Genomic DNA, 25,607 nt, shown 5'->3' with positions numbered 1-25,607 from the left:
CTCCCCACGGAGCATCTGCATCCAAGGGCGGCCAGAGGCCAGTAAAAGGGGCTGAGGCCTTGGCTCCTTTAAGAGGCGTGGCTCACTGCAGCCTCCGCAGAGGTGATTGGCTGAAGCGGCCGGCTGTGGGGGGCGGGACTCGGTTGCCAGGGAGCGGCGCGGGAGCCGTGAGGGGACTGCGGCGGCTGCGCGGAGGAGCGAGGCGCTAGTTGGGGTCGGGGCTGCGCGACGGCGCAGGGGCTGCGGGGAGCGCCGCGCAGGCCGTGCAGTTCCGAGCGAGGAGGCGCCGCCGCCATTGCCGCTCTCTCGGTGAGCGCAGCCCCGCTCTCCGGGCCGGGCCTTCGCGGGCCACTGGCGCCATGGGCCAGTGCGGCATCACCTCCTCCAAGACCGTGCTGGTCTTTCTCAACCTCATCTTCTGGGTGAGCGGGGCCGGGCAGGGCGAGGGTCCGGCGGCGGGGCCGGGCGAGGCAGCGACGAAGGCGCCCGTGGGGGCCGAGCCGGGCCTGGGCCTGGGCGGGCGCGCGGGGGCCTCACTCGAGCCCTCAGGCGGCTGAGGCGAGGGGAGGGCCGGGTTTGAGGCCGCTTCGCGAGGTCCCTGCCGGACCAAGCCGGGAGCCCGGGCGCGGAGGACGGCGAGGGGAGGCCCTCGGGGACTCCACGGCCTCCAGCCCGCGCCTTCGCGCTCGGCCCACGCGGGCTGGCTCGGTGCCAGGAGCCCCCGTCTCCCCCTAGAGTCGCCTGCTGGACTGAGAGCGCTCATTGCAGACTCTTAACAGGACGTCAGGCTCGAAATAGGATCTTCCCCAGAGGCTCAGGTTCCGCGCTCTTTGTCGGGGCCCCGCAGACGAGTGGCCGTCCGGAGGCGGGCAGATCCGCGGGGACGCCGCGGAGTCGGGGCGAGGGTTCCACTTAACGCCCTTTGTGTGTGGGGAACCGGCTGGCTGTCACCAGCGCAGAAAATGAAGGGTTTCAACTTGAGGAGCTAAATAATCCATTGACCAAGAACATAGGTCTATTTGTTTTGGTCATGGGGGTGACCAAACCGTGAGATTATAAGCCTTGGTTAAATATATGATGGAGATGTCACAAGATTTTGAAAGTGATTAGTTTACTTTCAATAAAAGGTGGCTTATGAATTTTTAGGGGGTGCGCCCTCGGAGAAAGGAATGTTTATAACGATGTCATCTTAGTTTGGGTCCTTATCTCACCAGGGACTTTTATAGTAACCTATGTTGTTCCTATCCGTCTTTCCACCCTCCAGCCCATCTGGACTTTGCACCCGGATAAATCTTTTAAAACGTTTCTGCTATCACATCACTTGATCTAAAAATAAGGAAAACAGAAGCTTCAGCGGTAGAATAAGGTTCAGCTCCTTCCCCCGGTCTTGCAGCTGAAGTCCTCAGTCTGATCCCAAATCACCTTGCCCCTCTAAACTCGTCATTTCCTTAAACACTTGAGTGCCCTGGACAGATTGCTCTGTCCAGAGTCGCCAAAGCACTCCTTGACATTCCAGTTAACCATACTCTGTGCCTCTTCCTCCTCCCCATCATCACTGGTCCCCATTCAGCTCCTCCCTCCCACGCATATGCACACCTGTTCTGGAAAGAATCTTTCCTCCTCCCCCAACCCCCAACAAGGGATAAAACAGCTGTCTCATAAAAGGATGGTTATATATTTAAAAGCACTTACTACACACTTGTATTGCCAGAGTCCTTCAGGGCATTTGTGTGTGAAGAGAAGAGTCCTAACTGAGAGGTAGTACCTGTTCGCAACCACCCAGGCGACACTGGGATTTTCGTGATTTCTTCTTTTCCAATTAGAGCAGTGTTTCATATACTTTAATTTGAGTTACAGGCTTATTTATTTATTTATTTTGTTTCATTTTTTCAGTTTCTTGAGTTTATTGTGCAGAATGAAATGCATGTGTAGAACCAGTTCCATTAGCAAAAGTCGTATCAGTCTCCTCCTTGAAGATGTGGCATGATTTGTGAATCTGACCATTATAAGGGCATCTTTTGCTAATTTAATACGTATCTATATACCTACTGCTACTTATGCATCCATAACATTTTTTATTCCATAAAGAGAAATATTTTCTACAATGCTTAAGTCATTAACTCTCATAGCATCTCGTTGTAAACCAGGAGTCAGCAGTCTCTGGTCCAAGAGCACAAAACTGTTAGCTACCTGTTTTTCTACAACCTGAGAACCGAGAATAGTATTTACATTTCTAAATGACTGGAAAACAAATGAAAAGAAGAATACTGTTTCTTGGCATGTAGAAATTATATGACGTTCTCCTACCATTTGACCTAGCAATCCCACTACTGGGTACATACCCAAGGGAATGTAAATCATTCTGTTATAAAGACACATGCACACATATATTCACTGCAGCACCATTCACAACAGCAAAAACATGGAGCCAACCCAAATGGCCATCAATGGTAGACTGGACAAAGAAAATGTGGCACATATACACTATGGGACACCACGCAGCCACAAAAAAAGAATAAGATCATGTCCTTTGCAGGGACATGGATGGAGCAGGAAGCCATCGTCCTCAGCAAACTAATGCAGGAACAGAGAACCAAGCACCGTGTATTCTTATTTATTTATTTATTTATTTAGTAGAGTTACAGGCTTTTTTAAAAGGAAAAATAATTTTCAGGGGTCCCCAAATGAGAAACACTTTGTTAGCTAGTAAGCTACCTAAGAGGCAAAGATGTGGCTCTGTACTCTTTACAATTCCTTGTGAATTTATGGCCATAACTATTTGATTTTGAAGAATATTAGGTGAATTTTAGGTTATTCAAGCTCAGGGACTGGAATTGTTCGTGTAACAAAATATTGGAACTATAGGAACCATTTTCTTTAAATTAGATTTTTATTTACTCAAATGTCAGTTCTAAGTGATTCCTCTGAATCTCTGGATGTTGTGTAAGTATATGTACTATTATTCCAGTGAAGAAAGTTATTTTGAACTTCTGTGGTGCTTTTTATAGTGGGTTATTGCCAAGACTGAAGTGGTAATGTTTAGTAAAAATACCCTTTGTCTTAGTTAGTAGGGTAGTAAAGTTTTTGTGAGTTGTGTTAAGGAAGTTAAGCAGATACGCTGGGGGCACATGTAGCACAGTGCTACATAACTAATGAGGAAACAGCATTAGGTATGTCTCCCAAGAAAGTATTAGTTTATGGACTAACTGTGGGAATCTGATGATGATGGGTGATGGCAACTAACATTTGAATTACTACACCCCAGGCACTGTGCTAAACACTTTACATGGTGTATCCTCACAGCTTTCCCATCTAGCAGGGAATATTATGTATATTTTAGAGGAGAACATTAAGGTTGACTGAGCTAAGCACACCCAAGGTGTGGTACAGCCTGCGTTCAAACCCAGGTGGTCCCATACTCCAGAGACTGTGGTGTTAGGACAAAGTGTGATTTCAAAAGATTTGTAAAGAGAATAAACTTGTTAGAATCACTTCTCTAAAGCATGCCGATTTTAACATTGCTAAAATTAGAAACTGTACCAGAATTTACATGACACTTTGTTTTCTTTTGAATTAAGTCATTATGAGGAAGTACATTCAAAAATGTTAAAAGGTTCTTCCTGGGAGTTTGTAATGCATTCTTCAGTTTTAATAAATGTATTCTTATATAGTGGCCCCTCCCTCCTTTTAATGCCTTGAGATATATAAGTGGAAGAATAAACATACTCTCCATAGAGCATATCAACTGTTTACCTGGGTTCCCTTGGGCAACTGTAGGCAATAAAAACTATGTTGCACTGGCTCTTAACTGTCAGATGGTAATGGCTGATTGTTAACAAGGGTCAAAGTTTAATTGCTTTGGCAAGACCTTTAAACTACACTTTCTTATGTCTTGATATCCTGATTCAGCTGTCAGTTTGTTCATTGAGCTGTGACATGGAGATAGATATATACCTGAAATACTCTGGCTGTAAATTATCTGACAGCTAAAATCGTTACTGTTGATTTGGTGTAGATAGTTTGGAACAATGCTGTAATAATGTTACTGTGGAAAGGCACAAACCAAAAGCGGAAACAGTCATTTCTAAAATCCTGAAATTTGTTTTAATGGAAATAGGGAACTCCTGCTATGGTTAGAATGTTTGTCCTTTCTAAAATTCATGTTGAAACTGAATCCCCAACGTGGCCGTATTGAGAGGTGGGACCTTTAAGGGGTGATTGGGTCATGAGGGCTCTACCCTCATGAATGGATTAATCCATTCATGGATTAATGGATTATTGGGTTTTCGTGGGAATGGGACTGGTGGCTTTATAAGAAGAGGCAGAGAGACCTGAGCCAGCTTGCTCAGCCCCCTTACCATGTGTGATGTCCTGGGCCACCTCAGGACTCTGCAGAAGGCTCTGACCAGATACGGCCCCTTGACCTTGAACTTCTCAGCCTCCATTTATGTAAAAAATTTCTTAAATTACCCAGTTTCAGGTATTCTGTTCTAAGTAACAGAAAACAGTCCAAGACAGTTTCTCACCAAATTCTAGAATATTAGGATTTGTAGCTTGAAAGATAATATTGGACAAGTGAAAGGATGTACAACTTGTATCAACTTGGATCTCTGTTTTTATGGAGTGATAAGGCTTTAAATGTAAGTGTATTCATGCTGGACCCATGAGGATTTATTGAAGAAGGTTAGAAATGTTTGAGGTAAATGACTAAATTTTAAAGGCTTTTTTTTTTTTTTTTTGAGATGAAGTCTCACTCTGTTGCCCAGGCTGGAGTGCAGTGGCACGATCTCGGCTGACTGCAGCTTCCATCTCCCGGGTTCAAGCAGTCTACCTGCTTCAGCCTCCTGAGTAGCTGGGACTACAGGTGTGTGCCACCATGCCCGGCTAATTTTTGTATATTTTTTAATAGAGACAGGATTTCACCATATTGACCAGGCTGGTCTCGAACTCCTGATCTCGTGATCTGCCTGCCTCGGCCTCCCAAAATGCTAGAATTACAGGCGTGAGCCACCACGCCCAGCCAAGGCTATTGTATTAAATAGTCATTAGCCTATTCTGTAAACTGTACCTTTGTACCAAGGTCAGATAGGATTTTTAATTTGGTAAGTCATTTAATTTGACCAAAGAGGGCTCGCCTAAAACAAGTTTAAATCAGTACTTCCTACCATTAAGTTTTTATTCTGGTAAATTAATTGATTATTGAATCGAGTCCTATGTTATACAAATTACTTTTTTTTTTAAACCCTATTAGAAAAGCTAATTGACTAATACCTATTTTGCTCATATTTATTTTAGGCATTACAGGGACTGGAACAGAAAACTTTGTCCATGCTTATAGAATTTATAATCTTAAATATCTATTTAGGTTGCTGCTTTTCATCTGAGAGGTGATAGTATAACACTGTGGAGACACCTGTAGAGTGGGGGAAGTACCACAAAAAAGTCACATACCTTTTAAATAAATGATTTAGAAGTAGCTTTGGAACATGGCACCTTCACTAACCATCATTCATTCATATGAAGTACTTTATACATATAAATTGTATTTGAAAGCCATATGGAACCTTTAAAACTTATCCTGCCTGTAAAAATAAAACTTGTCAGCCAGGCACGGTGGCTCACGCCTGTGATCCCAGCACTTTGGTAGGCCGAGGCGGGCGGATCACAAGGTCAGGAGATGGAGACCATCCTGGCTAACATGGTGAAACCTCGTCTCTACTAAAAATACAAAAAATTAGCCGGGCATGGTGGCATGCACCTGTAGTCCCAGCTACTCAGGAGGCTGAGAGGCAGGAGAATGGCATGAACCTGGGAGGCGGAGCTTGCAGTGAGCCAAGATCGAGCCACTACACTCCAGCATGAGCAACAGAGCCTCCATCTCAAAAAATAAATAAATAAAACTTATCACAACTTATGTCTGTGAATGTATATAATTAAGGAAAATTTGCTTTGCTAAACAAATATAACACTAATGTTTGAGCACCTGCTTTGTGCTTATATTGTTGATAAACAATGAAAAGACAGTGAAAAATCTGTATTCTTATAGAACTTACTTTCCGGTGAAACAAGACACACAAAAATAAAGAAGAAAAATGATCAGAGAGATGTGTTATGCAGAGAATTAAAGGGTGATGTGATAAAGTGATTGGGTGGTGCTTTATGTTGGCAAAAAAATCTGGAGTATAAGAAGTTGCTGACTTGGGTGATTTGGAAGAGATTGGGAGATTGAGGGGATTCAGAACTGAAGGAACAGGCTATAGACTGTAAGGCAAAAGTATACTTGCTATGTTCAAATTACTAAGAGGTTTATACCATCATGCTTTTGTTTAAAAAATACAACATTATAATGAAATATTTCAAGTGTGGTTCTCCCTTGTCACAAATCTTGTACATACTTTGTGTTTTCCAGCACATCCTACACTTTTGAGGTGGTAATATGATATTTTCAAACCGGAACCTGCATCTGATATCCTGGAATTTGTTTCTCTACTTCCTGTATTTCTCTTATTATGAATGACTGCTCTGACAAAGAATATGTCATGGGACACACCTTCAGCTAACTTTGCTTTTTCATAGTTGTTTTCAATTCACTAGAAGAAATCTAACTTGTCAGGAAGCAAGTACATAATAGGAAGTGTATGTGTCTTAGTTTGTCTTCAACAGTTAAGAAAATGAATGTCTCCACTCTTACTATATTCTTACTCACCTGTCCACTGACCAAAAAGCCTTGTGGTCCTGAGTAATCATTTAGAACTTGGAATCAGCAGGGGCTCTCTCTGTAGTTGCAGTTTAAGGAATGGGTTATTAGCTTTCTAGGATATTTATCATGCTTTGAAATAATTTAATGAATTTTATTCCATAAGATCTAATTCAGGTTAGGCTTGTTTGATTTTTTTTCAGAAAATGTATTCCATAAAGTTTGTACTTAGACCAAACAGGTGTACTAAGAATCATTCATGAGTAAATGCATGTTGAATATCTACCTTTGACCTGTTTTTGAGAAATAGAGTAAACACAGTCCCTGTAGTCTGACAACTAATGGAGAGAGAGGGTAGACTTTTCATCGAATTAAATTTCTATGTGCACCTTTCCCCCAGAAATCTTTCTCATGGCTGGTCTCAAGTAAGTCTTTATTGAAAAATATTAACGTATCTTCTTCCTCTTCCTTCTTCTCACTGTGTTCCTTTTAGTAGTTAGGCAGAGTTAATAGATAAGAAAAATTATCTTTTTTATGTGTTGTTTTTAATCTACTGAAGGGGTTCTAGAATATATGTTGACATTTTGTAACTTACATTGTTGTTGCTATTGATTAAACACGTAATCCAAGCCTCTAGCATTACAAAGGTTAAGCTCCTCAGGCTCCTATGATGCTGTAGTGGACTCTTTTTACAGTTAGAGTAGGGTGGGGTAACAGAGGGTCTCAGAGAAAATACATATTTAAATTTCATGCTTCTCAGATAACCTCTGGAGCCCTACCATCTGGAAACAGCCAATTTCCATGCTGTTTGGCAATGGCAATTGGTTAATCTCCAGTTTCTTTGCCACCCGAACTTTTGAGTTGTTCAGCCAGTAGATATTGGATGAAATAGAACAACTTTGTTAAGCTGGATTAATAATGATTATGAAAAACCAAATAGAGAAAAGGTGAAAATAAGGCAGAATTGAGGAGCATGACCTTTGGCATATCATCAGAGTAATAGCAGTAAAAATGATTAAAATATTTCTTATTTAAGAATAATGGCAATAGTAATAGTGATGTTGATGGTAACAGTGGCTTGTCAGAACTTTAAACTCTTAGCCAGGCATGGTGGCACATGCCTGTAATCCTAGCTACAAGTAAGACTGAAATGGGAGGATCCCCTGAGCGAAGGAGTCTGAGGCCAGCCTGGGCAACATAGCGAGACCCTGTCTCAAAAAAAAAATAAATAAATAAAATAATTTTCTCATTACTGTAGTGGTGAGTTAAAAAAACACAAAACTTTACACCCCAATTTAAGTAGGACTTAAAAAAAAAACTTGTCTCCTTGAAAAGTAATATGAGAAAAGGAACATAATGTACATTGAAAATTGTGTTAGATAATCAGAAAACATGTACAGGATGAGTCAAAGCCACACAGACCTGAGAAAAGTGGTAAGTGGGAGAGATTGGCAGAGGTGCCTAAAATATTTAGGATGTAAGAGGTGTCCGTGTTTGGTTGGTTAAGGACACATCCAGGAATTAATTCATTGGTGAGAGAACAGCAAAGCCTCAATTTCAGACATAATTTTAACTATTATTCTAATTATTCAAGTAATATATTTTAAAGAAGACACTAAAAAGTATTTTAAAAAGCAAACTGATATCACCCATAGTTCTACCACCGAGAGACAACCAATATTAGCATTTTGGTTTGTTTCTAATATGTGGTATATGTGTTTTTTCCCGATCACACCACAATTATATTATTAAATGATGCTTTAAGAAAATTTCAGGGCTGAATGCAAACACACCTCTGAATACCTGGGCTTTTTAATTTTCATTTTTGCAGCCACAATTTCATTATAACATCTCGATTAATTACCTTTTATACAAATCTGTGTTTCTGAATAACTTTCTTAAGGATAGATTCCTGGAAGTGGAATAAGTAGGTATATAGGCATCAATGCTGAGGCAGATATGTATTGACAGATTGCTTTCCAAAAAGATGATTCTCTATTAGTTTGTGTTCCTGCCTGTCTGAGGGCCCTTCTCTCTGCACCCTCACACATCTTTGAATACTCCTTAACTTTACTGTTGATCAGTTTGTTAGGTAGAAAATGATATTATTTAATAGCTTCAGAAATTCTTGGTAAGAGTAGCTTTAATTTCTGAAAGAGGATTTGGAGTCTTTGGCCTTTTTTTTTCCTTGAGAATTGGTAGGAGAGTAAATGATATATACTGGTAGTGGACTTACATAAGAAGTAGTTGTGTTTAGTGCCATAAACTATTCTGTCAGATTAAGTTGGAGGTGAAAGAAAGCCTGGTTGAATTAGAGAATATACATTACGGCAAGTAGAATGCTAAAGGATTTAAGATGATTTTAAGATACTTGTAATAGCATAAGGGTGGAGTCTGGGGAAGCTTTCAGAAATCCACTCTATGGAATTACCAATGATTCTTCCCAGGAGAGAAAAGAGGTATATGAAAAATAATAGGACAGTATAGGAAACTCTAGATTAAATGTTAAAAAGACATATGCATAAGATGGATTCCTGCCTGTTTTTCCCCTTTGCTTTTAAGACCTGCTTTGTTACGAAGTCTAGAGTACAACAGTTTTTGCTCAGTCTTTTGCTTCTTGATTTTTTTCCTTTCTCTCAACACTCCAGTCACTTCTACTTTACTAATTGATTCTTTGGCAAAAATCGCTCCAAAGGAACAGTTCACACAGGCAAGCAAGAATTTGTCAGGCACTATGCTTTTAGGTGAATAAAGTCCAGATGGTGCCTTGTCTTTACATTGTCTTGATTCTTGCCAGTTCTAGACATGAACCATCATCAAAGTCTACTACATACCACTGCAAGAAACTCACTTCTATTCTTTGCTTCAGCTTCGTCCAAAATGTGCTGTGGGATGCTTTCACCTTCACATTTCTAAATCTCCATATAGGTATACTTTTGGCAACAGAGCTACCTTATCTCCCCACTTGTAGCAAATCTGTTTCATTTTTATTATTGCCACATTCCAATGGCAAGTTACACTGTGGTTGATGAAAATGAAGGAATTTAATAGTTTTACAGATTGTAACTTTTTTTTTTTTTTTTTTTTTTTTTGAGATCAAGTTTTGCTCTTGTTGCCCAGGCTGGAGTGCAGTGGTACGATCTCAGCTCACTGCAACCTCCACCTCCCGGGTTCAAGTGATTGTCCTGCCTCAGCCTTCCTGAGTAGCTGGGATTACAGGCATGTGCCACCATGCCCAGCTAATTTCATATTTTTAGTAGAGACAGGGTTTTTCCTTGTTGGTCAGGCTGGTCTCGAACTCCCGACCTCAGATGATCTGCCAGCTTGGCCTCCCAAAGTGCTGGGATTACAGGTGTGAGCCACTGCGCCCGGCCCAGATTTTAACATTTTACCTACTTTTCTCTTTCATAGAATATTTGAAAATTACCCCCCCCCCAAAAAAAATAGTTTCTTAGCTATGGAAAAAGCAATCTCATATAAGAATGAAATCTCTTTAAGAGATTTCACATTTGCGCATATGTAGAGGAAGGGTAAAAGCATAAAATGAAGTATCATACTTTTGGAACTCATACACTTGCAAAATTTTATAACAAGATGGCTTTATTTTTTAGAGAAACAGCTCAATGGAAAAGCATTGGCTCTCCTAAAGTTTTAAAATTTTGTGACTTAATTTAGAGGATAGGCTTATTAAAAGATAAAGAATGGTTTTTAAAAAATTATTCTTTCTGTAATATCAGACCTCAGCCTTTTGCCTAAATTTCCTTTCACTTCTTTGTAAAAAGGATGAATATTTTTAGTATACTGTCCTGGCACAAATCCTCCTTATAGGCTCAGATTTTCTCAGTGGTGACTAAAGCAGTTCAGCTGCTTCCAAGTTCTACATTTCATCTCCTCTTCTGTTGCACCTCCCTCCTCCCCATACCCCTCCTTTGCAGCTGCTTTATTGGCAAAGCTCAGATCCTTTGATAGATCTCAATCCCGTCGTGGCCCTTCAAAAGAAGAATTTAAGCTCACGTTTTATATAGCTTTTCTGATAGCCACAATTTCTGCATTAAAAATCTGAGGGACTACAAAGTCCCTATGCATACTAGTTAGGAATTTCTTAGAACCTCTCTTCCATTTACCATACTGTTTCCCATGTTCTTTTGCGTATTTTTCATATTGACGGTTGGGTATCATTACAGCAGTTACTTTTGGCTGTTTTTAGGTCTTCAGCAACTACTGGGATACCTCTTCTATATTTTCAGAGTAACCAGTGTCATTTCATAATTGTTCATTATACAGCTTAAGATATAAGCACCATATACATATTTCAGTAAAAGCAAAATTTGAAGCTGTTTTCAATTTAGGAAACACATCCTCTATTTATAAGCAATTTGATGTGTATAGTTTCATATCAGCAATCAGTGCAGTTTCCTCTTTGGTGTGTGCAACTAGTAAGTTCGTTTCACTATATGTTGCCAAATTGAGCTTTGTTGTGTTCTCATCTCGTTGTGTGACTTGGATGTTGACTGGTTGCAGCCTGGGAGCAAAAAAAAACTGTTCTAGAGTCTATCAGAAAAGAAGAGGCAGCTTTACAAATGGCATCTCCTCACAGCCCTCCATTGCATTTGTTGTACGTCTGGTTGTCTCTCTTGGTTTTTCTGCTTTCTTGTAGTCTCAGTTTCAGATGAGTGCCTCTTTTAGTGAGGAGTGGCGGTGGCAGCAGAGGAAACGTTTCCCTTGGCCCATCTCCAAGCAGCACTAAGTGTGCGTCTCATAGGAACCTCTTTAGATTGAAAACTCATCATTTTATGCCTAAAATGCAAGTAGTTCATCAGTGAACTATGCTTCAGGTTAATTGTTAAGTATATATGTCCTCCAGTTTTCTCTTATTTTCATTCAAATTTACATAGGCTAAAACTAGCGAAGTTTTGGTAAGTGTACCGAAGGCTCAGGAATGGAATTCATTTTGACTCAAGCCTTGTAAGAAATAAATACTGCCTTTTAGAGTAAAAAAGCTATAACATTAAAGGATAGAGAAATGCCTAGTGAAAACAAATAACAAAATTTGATTAATTTACACTTTGGATTGCTTCTAATTTAGCTTGAGGACTGATACTATTTAGCAAAATGTGTGTGTGTACATGTATGTGAATATATATCACACAAGTAGTCAATAAAAAGGGGTATTTGGTAAGAGTGTTAAGTAGTTGACATACTTCTGTAATAAATGCACCCAAATTAAAATAAGCTATTTCTCTTCTTCCCCCTGCCAACTTTTGCGCTCACGTACATTCTTTAGTACTATGCCCCAAAAGCAAATAATGTCAGTGAACTCTGAGAACCTTTGAACAGTTTGCTGTAAGTACAGCATTTATATTTATGACAGATATTTATGATATATTAATATATTCCAGATGTAATGGCCATCAGAATTCAGCAAGCTGGATTAAGTTGCCAAATGTTTGAATAGTGAAGTAAAAGCTATAAGCATTGAACTGAAGAGAAACCAGATACAAACAAATACAAATATAAACCAAAGCAAATACAAACCAAAGCTTATGATAGAGTTGGGAGGGTGATTTCAAGGGAAAGGGGTAAGATGAGGTGTACTCAATACATTTTAACTGATACCTGCTGTCTACCAAGCACCGTTCTAGATGATACAAGGGTGAAGGACAGATGGGTATAATTTGTGCTCTCAAGGTGTGTTGAGATAGGTATAGCTATAATTGCAACCGTTTTGATAAATATTCTGTTAGAACCATGTACTGGGAGATGTGTGTGTCCACCAAGGGCAGCTGATCCAGCCTGAAATGGTCAAGAATGGCTTCCAAACGGAAGAGGTAGCATTTAAGCTTCACCTTAATGAGCGACAAGGAGTTCCCAGGCATTTGAAGAGAGCATTCTAGAGAGAACAGCAGAGGCAAAGAAATGAAAGAATATATGGTCCATTTCAGTATAACAGTTCTATATTGTTCATGGTTCACAAGGGGTAATGAGATCTGAGGCTGAAAAGAGGAACAGCTTGGTTCATCGGGGACTCACTTGCCTCATCCTGATTTTAAGTAAGGCTATGCCTTGGTCTGTTCTTTGTTTTGTTTTGTTTTGTTTTGTTTTTTTGAGACGGAGTCTCGCTCTATTGCCCAGGCTGGAGTGCAGTGGCATGATCTCGGCTCACTGCAAGCTCCGCCTCCTGGGTTCACACCATTCTCCTGCCTCAGCCTCCCGAGTAGCTGGGACTACAGGCGCCCGCCACCACGCCCGGCTAATTTTTTGTATTTTTAGTAGAAATGGGGTTTCACCGTGTTAGCCAGGATGTTCTTGATCTGACCTTGTGATGCGCCCGCCTTGGCCTCTCAAAGTGCTGGGATTACAGGCGTGAGCCACCGCGCCTGGTCGATCTGGTTTGTATTTTTAATAAAAATAACCCTGGTAGTATAAAGAATGTATTAAGATGCAGGGAGAGTCAATAAATAAGATTTAGGGGGATAGGCCCAAATTAAGACAGAAGCACTGCAGTGGGGTTGAAGAGGAGTTGAAGTATTCAAATAATGTTTTGGAAGTAAACTTGAAGTTTTGTGATTGATGGGCTATAGAGGTGGGGCAAGGAAAGTTAATCCTCAGATGTTTGACCAGAAAAATTAGATGTCTGGTACCTTTTGCTATGATAGGAATGTAAGGGAAGATTAGATGGGCTGGGCAGGAAGGCAGAAAGGGTTTGAGACAGGTTGAGGATGGCGTGTCTCTGGAACTTGCAGATGGAAATGTGTAGGTCTGAGATGATAGCTCAGGTAGTGAGCTACAATGACTAATGAAGCCATAGCTGCTATAGCCCACAGAGAGCCCAGAGAATGACTCAAGAATAAGGCTGAAGACAGAACCCTGGAGATCACTAACATCTCAGAGTCCGTGAAGAGAATGAAAAAGTGATCAGCTGGGGAAGTAGGAAGAAAACCAGCAGTGGGGCCTCTTGGAAGCCAGAGGAAGAGAGTTTTAAAATGATGTTTTTTAAAATTGCCTTCATTATTCTAGTTGTCTTCTCACTTTAAAAAGTTCATGTTACATTTTAAAAAACCAAGTTACTTTCCCAAATTTACATAAATGGAGTCTTCTTCCTCATCTGACAGTGATCCTAATGGCCTAGTGTAAGAAAATATACTGATGATACCCAAGCTTACTGAATTTCATAAACTTAAATGAGCTGGGTTTTCAGGTTCAGAGAAGTTAATGATATTTCCAATATCATTGTGGCAGCTGTTTCTAGTTTGAAGATGATTTATATGTTAAATTTAAAAGGATGATGAAATACTTCTTGTGAAAGTTTCAAAGTACTCTATAAATGATAACTTATTTTTATACAAATGATAACCAAATGTTTTAACACTTACTCTGACACTGCATTTGCTTGTTTGCATATAAGCCAGTGGCATTGGGCTGTCAGCACAGAGCTGGTACCCAAAGATAGCAAAATTGACAATAGCGGAGAAAGTAAGACTCTGCAGCTGGAGAGTGAAGCCTGGAGAAGCAGCTGAAATAAGGCACACCTATCGCATGCCTTTGTGTGTTCACTTTCCCTTTAGGTCTTTAATACCTTGTTACTCAAAGTGTGCTCCAAGAAGAAGCTGCACCAGCATCACCTGGGAACTTGTTAGAAATGCAGACTCTCAGGGTCCTCCCCAGATCTCCTGAATCAATCTGCATGTTATTCAGATCCTCAGGCAATTCCTATATACTTGAAAGTTTGAGAACCACCATTCTAAATAATTAATAGAGGGCTTATAATGTTCTTTAATGACTGAGCCCTCTAGCTTTGCCATTTCACTGTCTCTAGGACAGCAAGATGTTTGGAAGTGGGGTGGGTATCATGCTCACTAGTTGGTTTATTTTCTTTTCCCTGAGGTGGGGTAGTTAGAGATTAGAAGTGCAGATTCTGGAGTCAGATTGCCTGAGTTCAAATCCAAGCTCTGTCATGTCTACCACATTTCCCCACTTAATGAGGGTAACTGCAGTGAGCAAGGATCCCCCTGCCACCATACTGATCCGTATTGGATGTGGAATTGAGCTACAGTAAGCCTTTAGGGATGTGTAGGTGTGTGTCATCATCATTATTTTTTGGTTATGGTTTCTTGGTCCTAGCTGAACCATCAATTATTGAAAAGTAGGTGAAGTGTGGATAACTTTTTAACTTTAGTATAGAAATGCTCTGAATAAGGAATCATAGAAGACTTTTCAGCTTCACTGAAAAAAGTCTATAACAGTTACGGTAACTCTCATTAAATTATACCATACTAAGCAATAATAGGAAATTTTTACCAGCAGTGCTTAGAGACCAGTACTGACTTTGTTTTCTACAGGGGGCAGCTGGCATTTTATGCTATGTGGGAGCCTATGTCTTCATCACTTATGATGACTATGACCACTTCTTTGAAGATGTGTACACGCTCATCCCTGCTGTAGTGATCATAGCTGTAGGAGCCCTGCTTTTCATCATTGGGCTAATTGGCTGCTGTGCCACAATCCGGGAAAGTCGCTGTGGACTTGCCACGGTAAGATGTGTTGTCAGAACACGCGGGAGTGTTTAGTCTACGCTACTCTATTCTTGAACCTGAGACTCTTTGGCTCTTACAGTTGGAACAAAGTTAGCATTTAAACTTCTAGCAATTATCTCTGATAAGTTTTTTTAATCAAGAGTGTATTTAAAGTTATTTTTTCATTTGTATATAATTTTAAACAATGTTTTCTTACAGTTTGTCATCATCCTGCTCTTGGTTTTTGTCACAGAAGTTGTTGTAGTGGTTTTGGGATATGTTTACAGAGCAAAGGTATGTTGTCTACTGTAATTCACATAATGCCTTAAAAGGTGGTTTAAGTGTTTCAATTAAAATAGAACACATTCATTTTATCAGAGTAAACAATTTCTTTTGCCTCACTTGTTTAATCTGTATTTTAAATATCTAAAGTTAATTGCCATATATTTACATATCAAGACTTCTCACCACATTTAATATAGCAGAGTATTGTATATGTATTGTTCTTGATTACAGATATTTATAGCTGCAAATGAATAATTAGCTGAGAAGTTTGTTCAGATTTCCTCAGCACATAGATTGCCTATATGAGGGGAGGCATAATTTTCTGATTTCTGCTTTAGAGAACCAAACTCAGGATTTCGTTTTCCATTGTCTCTTTAAAAAATGCCTTGGTCCTGAACATAGAAAAAGATGCTGTGAGTTGTGATCCCACCTTCCACGCCTGTCCTGAGGAACAAGGGGTCCTGCCAACTTAGAACACCAAGGCAGCTGGGGCCAGCACTCCTTTCTTGCCCTTCATTGTTTTTAGTCATTTCACCATTCCTTCCTTTCTATTTTGCCTGATTTTGCTGTCTACCTCTAGTACCACTTAAGGCTAAATAGGCTGCTTTAAATTAATTAATATGGGCATAATTTTAGAGGCATGGTAAAGACATAATAGACTCATTCTCATTATAACTTAATGGTTTTAAGTCAAGGACATAATATGCCAAGTTAATTTTCAGATCATTGATACGTAAGGTACTGTAAAGCTGTGCTAAAAAAAAAAAAATGCAATGGATTATGTCCCTACCTATGATCTGGTTATCAATTTTATGGACTTATTTTATTACTGTTGTAATTACCAGATAAGTCCAGTCCTCAGAGGGGCAAGGAGGATCTGGTACAAGCAAACTTTACTAAATGATACTTGCTTGCCATTTTAGTAATTGGCAGCAATAAGCTATGCAGCTTGTTTCCTGTCTTCTTTTTGCAATACATTGAACAGCAGCTTTTTCATTAAGTGCCACTTCTAAGGACTGATGTTTTTAACCCTGATTACTTTTGCACATTTAACCAACTCTAAACATAGAATAAATAAAATGGAAATAATGTTGGCATTTGTCCTAAAAGTATCTTACAGGAGCTTCAGAGTTGTTTTGTTTTACCTCCTTTAGGACAGGAAAATGAGTAGTCTTCTGAGAAACTTATTTGTAAAAGGAAGGCGTCCATTTATAATTTAGGACATCTATCCCAAGCCTCAACTGTTCTCCCTTTTGGATACATTGTTAGCCTGCCATTTTGCACACAGTCTTCTCTTTGAATGCTTTAATCTGTGTGGTATATGTCTGAATTTTTACCTGTCACTTTTCTCCCTCCTGCCTTCATCTATATCTATATGAAGATGAAGGCAGGAAGGGAGAAAACGTTACAAGAAATTCATAGAGATCTGGCAACTTGCAAACATTTTATGTAAGTATTTTAGTAGGAGCCTTGACTAATGTTACTTTTGCTAGTATTTTTGAGGGACTGAATTCTTTGTTCTGATTCAGGTGGAAAATGAGGTTGATCGCAGCATTCAGAAAGTGTATAAGACCTACAATGGAACCAGCCCTGATGCTGCTAGCCGGGCTATTGATTATGTACAGAGACAGGTGAGCTTTCTTGAGGCAGATTGGTTTTTGAGGACCAATCACTGTTGGGTCAACATTAAACTAACTGTGATTTCTGTGTAAATTAGCCATGTCGCTTCACATCCGTGGCTATCCTGATGTGACCAATATTTTTCCCCAACCTTCACCCTTGAAAAGTTTATTTCATCACCTACCCAGATAAGAAACATCTTGAACTTTTTTTTATCATCTGACTTCCCCTTCCCTGACCCCAGTCTGTACTCTCCCAAAGTACTTAGCCAAAGGGGTGATGATGCAGGAGAGAGGTATGTGTCACAGGAAAGGTGAGAGTCCAGATAGACTCCAGGGGAGGTGGGAGGTCTATATATACTTTTAGAAAACAGGATCAGAAAAGACAACAGACAAACTGTCAAAAAAAAGTTGTTATGGACAGTTTCATATACACGAAGGTAGAAAGAATAGTATAATAGATGTTTGCACCCCGACCCTGTCTCAATAATATCAACTTTTTGTCAGTCTTAATTGCTCCCACTTATTTTTTGCTTCATTATCTTAAAGCAAATCTCAAAATTTTTAAGACAAAATATTTTAAACACTTGTCATTGGAAATAATATTTAACTTGGAACCAGATATTTAACATGTAAGACATGAAGTTTTTCCTTAGTTAGAAACTACGCCTTACAGGCAATGAACTTTTCTTTTTTTTTTTCTTTTTTTTTTTTTTTTTTTAGACGGCAGAATTTTACCCTTGTTGCCTAGGCTAGAGTGCAATGGTATGATCTTGGCTCACTGCAGCCTCCACCTCCTGGGTTCAAATGATTCTCCTGCCTCAGCCTCCTGAGTAACGGGGATTATAGGCATGCGCCACCACACCCAGCTAATTTTGTATTTTTAGTAGAGATAGGATTTCTCCATGTTGGTCAGGCTGGTCTTGAACTCCTGACCTCAGGTGATCTGCCTATCTCGGCCTCCCAAAGTGCTGGGATTACTTGCGTGAGCCACTGTGCCTGGCCTGGCAATGTACTTTTCGTATGGGGGTTCTGGAGCCACTAGCCATGTCTGGCTGTTTACATTGAAATTTAAAAGGCAGTTTTCTAGTCACACTAGCCACAATTTAAGTGCTCAGTAGAGCTTCATGTGGCTAGTGGCTACTATGTTGGATCATGCAGACTTTCCATTATTATAGAAAGTTATATCGGACATCACTGGTCTAGAGTGGCTTATTTTAAAGCTCTGTAGTACATGGAACTTCAGGTGTTTGGGTTTTGTGAGGAATAATACCTGTTCTCTTCTAGCTGCATTGTTGTGGAATTCACAACTACTCAGACTGGGAAAATACAGATTGGTTCAAAGAAACGAAAAACCAGAGTGTCCCTCTTAGCTGCTGCAGAGAGACTGCCAGCAATTGTAATGGCAGCCTGGCCCACCCTTCTGACCTCTATGCTGAGGTGAGTATCTTGGCCAAGACTTGAGTCTAGCCTGATTAACCTGTTTTTCACCATGTCTTATCACCATCTGGGACTTCTTTTCTGCCACCTTTTGCTTGTCTTTAATGTCATATTGTTTTATTGTAAATTATAAAATGCATTGTCTTTTGCTTTAATTACATGTCTGTAAATTATACCAATCATGGAATCTTTTTTCCCCTCTTTCAGTTTCTGTCATTTTCCTTTCTGTCAGTGGGTAGTAACCTGTGAATCTGCAGCTTTAACTTTTAGAAGACTTCTAATGAGGATGACTGTGTTTGTTACAGGGGTGTGAGGCTCTAGTTGTGAAGAAGCTACAAGAAATCATGATGCATGTGATCTGGGCTGCACTGGCATTTGCAGCTATTCAGGTAAGCACAGCTTGCCAAGGAGTTCTATCAGAGTGAGTTGGTTCTCTGATGTCAGCCCTGCATGGTTTTAATCCCCATCACAGTGAATCTTTGTGTATGTAGGTAATGTGGAAGTGACTGAGGTACTGGCCTCCAGTGTCCCATTTCTTGTCTATATACCTAGACCCGGAATGGTCTAAAGAAACCAGAAATCTGGATGGGGAGGGACTATGTGTTGAGGGAACTCCTTGTCTTACTGTCTTGCTTGATTAGTGAGTGACTTGTTCAAAACGTAAATGAACTGTTGTCATAGTGTATTATTGGAAGATATTTTAATAGAATGTCACAAAATTTTTAAAACTTATACTTCTTTCTTTCAGTTTGGGAATACAAAGCTTTATTCAGTTTTTTTGTATGCTAGTTCTCCCTCTAGTTCTTGTTTTTCTGTCCTCATGGGTTTTATATATTCATATATCTAAATCAAGAACTGGTACTACAGCACTGGTCTCTTGCACTAAATGCAACAACTTTTAAAGATAGAGACAGGGTCTCACTCTGTCACCCAGGCTTGAGTACAGTGACATGATAATAGCTCACTGTAACTTTGAACTCCTGAGCTCAGGTGATCCTCCTACTTCAACCTTTCGAGTAGCTGGGACTACAAGCACAGTCCACCACACCCGACTAATTTTTATTTTTATTTTTATTTATTTATTTATTTATTTTTGTAGAAATGTGGTCTCATTATGTTGCCCAGGCTGGTCTCAAACTCCTGGCCTCAATCAGTCCTCCTGTCTTGGCCTCCTAAAGTGCTGGGATTTACAGGTGTGATCCACTGCACCCAGCTTATGCTTTCTCTGCTTTTCTTTCTTTATTTTTTTTTTTTTGAGGCAGAGTTTTGCTCTTGTCGCCTAGGCTATAGTGCAGTGGTGTGATCTCGGCTCACTGCAACCTCTGCCTCCTGGGTTCCAGTGATTTTCCTGCCTCAGCTTCCCAAGTAGCTGGGATTACAGGTGCCCGCTACCATGCCCAGCTAATTTTTGTATTTTTAGTGGAGATAGATTTTTACCGTGTTGGCCAGGTTGGTCTTGAACTCCTGACCTCAGGTGATCCACCTGCCTCGGCCTCCCAAAGTGCTGGGATTACAGGCGTGAGCCAACGCGCCTAGCCTCAGCTTATGCTTTCTTAAGCCTGAAACTTATTTCAAGAGCTAAAAGAGCCGGGTGTGATGGGTTACATCTGTAATCCCAGCACTTTGGGAGACAGAGGCAGTAGGATCCCATGAGGTCAAAAGTTTGAGACCAGCCTGGGCAGTGAGACTCCATTTCTACCAAAAAAAATTTTTGTTTTAAAAAAGAAAAATGTAGATATCTTTTAATTGTTAGATAAAACCAATGTAATTGCTAGTTTAAATGTAAGTTGCTTGAATTGCTTGCTCTTTGTATATTTGAACAGAAGCTAGTGTATTTAATGGGAAAGGTGAAAGGATGATTGTTTACTTTGCTGATATTCAGACAGCCCTGAAATGATTCATTAAAAAGTCTACCTCTTTATTTGCCATGGTCTTTGCCCTTCTAAGTATTTACTTTGCAGCTCTGCATAGCAGTAATCTGATGATCAGCAGGGTTTTATTTCATATTTTGATTATTTATGCAAACACATTCATTTAGCTAAAAATAATGAAATATGAGGAAGGTCTCTTTTCCCAAATAGAATTCTGATCTGTGTATTCTTAATGATTTTATGTTCAGTAATAAAGCCACATGTATTAGCATGCAGCGAAAAAGCTTTGGAACTGTATGGTACTTGTGGTCATGAAATATGCAACACGTATGTAGAAGACTGATAAAAATAATCACTTTAGCTATGTCCCTCATCTAGTTAAGCGGCTTAGCCTGCCAGATATTTCTTTATTAATTTTTCAATAGGGGCTAATAAATATAACTAGTCTCTTAATTTAAATATAACTGCCATACGTGTTTTATACTTACGTCACCCTGACTTAAGTAAAAGCTGATAAAGCTTGATTTTTTTCAGTTCAGCAAGGCTGCTTAAGTTTAGGGATTCAGAACTTTCACAGACTCAAAACCTAGTGGTTTTGAACATTTTAAAAACTTGGGTTTTAAGGGGAGAAAATTTATCTGAAATAATAAAAGAATTTTCCCTAATTGTTTCTAAGAGTACCTGTAAACATTCTAAGCTTTTGGTAATTCAAAATCTGATAGATTGGTGCCCTGGGTGTGGAAAACCTGAACAAAGGCAGAAATAACTGAAAGATCAGTGAGCTTTTGTGCTTGTACATGAATCCTAATATAGAAATTTAGAACTGGAGAGGATGGTTGGAGATTCTCCAGTCTTGGCCCTCTTTGTTTAGACACAAAATTTAGGGCGAGCAAGGATAGCGTGACATGACCATCACACACACACTGGCAACACTAAAGACCCCTGCCTCTGTTGTACTCTGCCTCCAATTACAAGATTAAATTCCTAAATTTTGTCAGGAAACCTGACAGTTAATTGACACTTTAGCTGGATAAAATAGAGAGGTAAGATGGCAGAGTTGAGTAGTTACAATAGAGATTGATTTTTGTCTTGATTTGGAAAGCCTAAAATATTTATGATATGGCCCTTTAAGAAAATGTTTGGTGACTCTTGCTCTAGTCGATTAAATAATCAAGATTTGGGTAGGACCAAAGTGACCAAGAAAGAAAAACCTGAAAAATACCAATTAATTATTATAACAGGACTTTTGGATATAAAAGAATGAGATTTAAAAATTTTTGATTTTTGATATCCTGCTTATTAATTAGCAGGATATTTCACTTCTTTGAGAGTAGCCACTCTCTTAACTCATGATCAGTTATGAATTTTATATTTAAAGAGTCTAGTTGTAATAATTGACAAAAATCTGGGTTTTGATTTGTCAAGCTCCTGAGTATCTGCTGTGAGTAAGGCTCTCTCTCTACAAAGGCAATATGGGGAAAATGTTCTAAGTCTTTACTTTGGAGTCTCATGAAGTTGGCATGTCCTCAAGATAGAACAATCAAGAGCAGACTTCGTAGAGAACTGTTTCCCAAGGCCATGTTGCTTTTTTCCTGGTCTCTATGCCACATGTGAAGCCAGTGGAGAGGGCCCTTTCCTCCTCCTCCTCCTTAATTACCAGTTATTCATTAAAATGAGTAACTTCCTTCTCCTTCCCCTCACACCCTGGCCAACATTGCAAAATATTATATAAATGAACTCATATAGTTTGCAACATTTTGTACCTTCTTAAAAACAAATTAGTGTATTTTGGATATAGATCTTTTTAATTTCATGTCTGCATAGTATTCCATTTTATAGGCATACTTTAATCAACATTAATGGGCTGTTTATAGCAAAAACTTATAACCATGAAATTACAGTATCAGAATGTATGAATGAATTTTGATAGGTATTTCCAGTTTTTTTCTCAGAAAAGAGTGTTTCTAATGTGCAAAAGTTCTTACTTTTGTATAAGAATGCCTATTTCCCCCTACCACCACCTGCACGGTATATCATAGAACATTTTACTTTGCCAGTCAGTTTTTTAAATCACCGCTTGTCATTTTCTTGCAATTTTTGCAGTTGCTAGGTGTTATATTTGGGCTAAGTGAAGTTTAGTTCTCATGCCTTGAATATTGCAAGAGAGTATTTCATTGCAAGAGATAATGTTGGAGATAAAATATTTGTGTAATGTTTCTAAGTCTGTTGGAATATTTCAAAAATCAATGGAATTTCAGTATAACAGGCCTTTGGAAATGAGCCTGTAATACTTAATGGTGAGGATAAGAAATTATTGTGTAGAGCTTAATGTTCTTAAGCAGACTGATTCCCAAGCATGAGTAGAATTTTATCAAGTTTATTTAATTGTTTCAAAATCAATACAAGTTGATTTCATTCAAATAAACAAATTGGGAAAGAAATTCTTATTTCAGACCTCATTTTGAAAATGCTGACTCCTATAATAAAATTTAACCAATTGAAAGGAATGTGGGGAGGTGGGGGTGGGAAGAGAGATTTTTTTTTTTTTTTTTTTTTTTTTGAGGCAGAGTCTCGCTCTGTGGCCCAGGCTGGAGTGCAGTGGCCGGATCTCAGCTCACTGCAAGCTCTGCCTCCCGGGTTTACGCTATTCTCCTACCTCAGCCTCCCGAGTGGCTGGGACTACAGGCGCCCGCCACCTCGCCCAGCTAGTTTTTTTTGTATTTTTTAGTAGAGACGGGGTTTCACCGGGTTAGCCAGGATGGTCTCGATCTCCTGACCTCGTGATCCGCCCGTCTCGGCCTCCCAAAGTGCTGGGATTACAGGCTTGAGCCACCGCGCCCGGCCGAGAGATTTTTTTTTCCCTAGCAAATTAGTCATTTCTGAGCTTAGCATTTTTATTGCTCAATTTAATATTGCCTGGGAACATAATTGCGTTTGAGTTTATAGCTGTTCTAACAATGTTTTGATGTACAGAGAACAGAAATGTGTTTCTCTAGGAATTAGGTACTTCATCGGTCTAGAATTGACTTAAATTGTTTAGTAAACTTTAAATAATATTCACCTCTTAAGTGTGTTTAAGGTGCTTTGCACTAGTAAGCACTCAGCAAATTGTGAAGTAGTGAAACTGATGGATTTGAGCAGGAAATGTGTATCCCAAATGAGCAGAATATAGGTTAATGTGAGGGTAGAAATTGGAGTGGGTGACTTTATACCGTGGAGAATTCAGACTGGGGACATCCTTATGTGTATGTTTGTCTTAGTAGTAATCTTCCTCTTCAAACTTGGAGAGTCTGTTTATGGATTGGGTACATTTTGCAGAAATTAGATTGAGCCACGTATGTACAGAGGACCCTGTCTTTTAAAATCAGATAACTGAGGCTTGTCCCCATCAATGATAAGTTAAAAAGCAAATTATCTCACAAAAAAATGTATTTTGTGAGAAGGTCAAAAATTCTAGAATCACTTTCTCTTTAATCCAGCTTAATCGTTTTGCTTATCCAAAATAACATGGCTTGACTTTATTACTACTCCAATATGCTACCACAGAAGGATTAGGACTTATTAAAATAAAATGATGAAGGAAGAGTGACCTTTCAAAAATAATATGTATACAATACCACAGAACTGTGGATTTCAAAAATGGTAAATGTGAAGGAAAAAAAAATCTTCCAACTACATTTTTTTGGCATCAGAATTGGTTTTCCACCATAGGGCTATTCACATAGTGAATTTTGTGGATTGTTGTAAAGCCTATTGCTCCAAAAACCGAAGGGCCTGAAAAGACCCCCATTAAGCACACACATTCTTGCTCATTCTACTCCCCAGGCCTTTGCTGTCGAGAATGGTAGCCACTAGTCACATGTGTCTACATTTAAATTAATTTAAATAAGATAAGAAGTACAACTCCTTAGTTGCAGCAACTATATTTCAGGTGCTCAGTAGCTACATGAGGCCACATGACAGTGCGTATGTGGTATGTCTCCATCGCTGCAGAAAGTTCTTTTGGAGAGCACTGGCTAGACTAGTAGTGGGGATGCCAAATAAGAGAGACTTGATTCCCTGCTGGCTTTACAAAGAGTTCCTGGGAGGGAAGCTGAAGCTTAGGACTTAGTTCTTTAAAAAATAATGTACTCATAAGAAATTCCTTCTGTCACTGTTGTTATTGCCTTTTTGATGATTTGAAGTCATTGAACTTCGAAACAGCTCTATTACCAACAAAGAAATACACACCTGCCATGAGAGGGTTTTCAGCCTTTCTTCCCCATTGTTTTTTTTCAACAGCTGCTGGGCATGCTGTGTGCCTGCATCGTGTTGTGCAGAAGGAGTAGAGATCCTGCTTATGAGCTCCTCATCACTGGTGGAACCTATGCATAGTTGACAACTCAAGCCTGAGCTTTTTGGTCTTGTTCTGATTTGGAAGGTGAATTGAGCAGGTCTGCTGCTGTTGGCCTCCTGAGTTCATTTAGTTAAAGCACATGTACACTGGTGTTGGACAGAGCAGCTTGGCTTTTCATGTGCCCACCTACTTACCTACCTACCTGCGACTTCCTTTTTCCTTATTCTAGCTGACTCTTCATGCCCCTAAAATTTTAAGTACGATGGTGAACGTTCTAATTTCAGAACCAATCACAAGTCATGTAGTGTGGTAGAATTAAAGGAGGACACGAGCCTGCTTCTGTTACCTCCAAGTGGTAACAGGACTGATGCCGAAATGTCACCAGGTCCTTTCAGTCTTCACAGTGGAGAACTCTTGGCCAAAGGTTTTTCGGGGAAGGAGGAGGAAACCAGCTATCTGGTTAAGGTTAACACCAGATGGTGCCCCTCATCAGTGTCCTTTTAAAAAATATTTACTGTAGTCCGATAAGATAGCAGCTGTACAAAATGACTAAAAAATATTTTAGGATCATACGATGTATATCTTGGTTCATCTTCAAAATCGGAGACTGATCTTTGAAACTAGTGGTTTTTAATCAAAGCTGGCTTTATAGGAGGAGTAGAGTGTATGCACTACTGTTTTAAAAGAATTAGTGTGAGTGTGTTTTTGTATGAATGAGCCCATTCATGGTAAGTCTTAAGCTTGTTGGAAATAATGTACCCATGTAGACTAGCAAAATAGTATGTAGATGTGATCTCAGTTGTAAATAGAAAAATCTAATTCAATAAACTCTGTATCAGCCCCCAA

The 25,607-nt window shown here is 39.6% G+C and overlaps 1 protein-coding gene across 5 annotated transcripts; it reads left to right on the top strand.

Moving 5' to 3' along the window:
* The first annotated feature begins 204 nt into the window (after positions 1 to 204).
* Positions 205 to 25,607, top strand: TSPAN3 (tetraspanin 3). 5 transcript variants are annotated; one of them, XM_077938128.1, is made up of 7 exons: positions 205 to 422; positions 15,037 to 15,228; positions 15,430 to 15,504; positions 17,025 to 17,126; positions 18,402 to 18,554; positions 18,860 to 18,964; positions 24,677 to 25,607. In XM_077938128.1, the coding sequence occupies exons 1-7, from the start codon at positions 360 to 362 to the stop codon at positions 24,797 to 24,799; spliced, it is 813 nt and encodes a 270-aa protein (XP_077794254.1). In that variant the 5' UTR covers positions 205 to 359; the 3' UTR covers positions 24,800 to 25,607.

The sequence above is a fragment of the Macaca mulatta genome, chromosome 7 (genome assembly GCF_049350105.2).
Source record: "Macaca mulatta isolate MMU2019108-1 chromosome 7, T2T-MMU8v2.0, whole genome shotgun sequence".
Taxonomy (NCBI): Eukaryota; Metazoa; Chordata; class Mammalia; order Primates; family Cercopithecidae; genus Macaca; species Macaca mulatta.
This window is presented reverse-complemented; position numbering and strand designations above follow the sequence as displayed.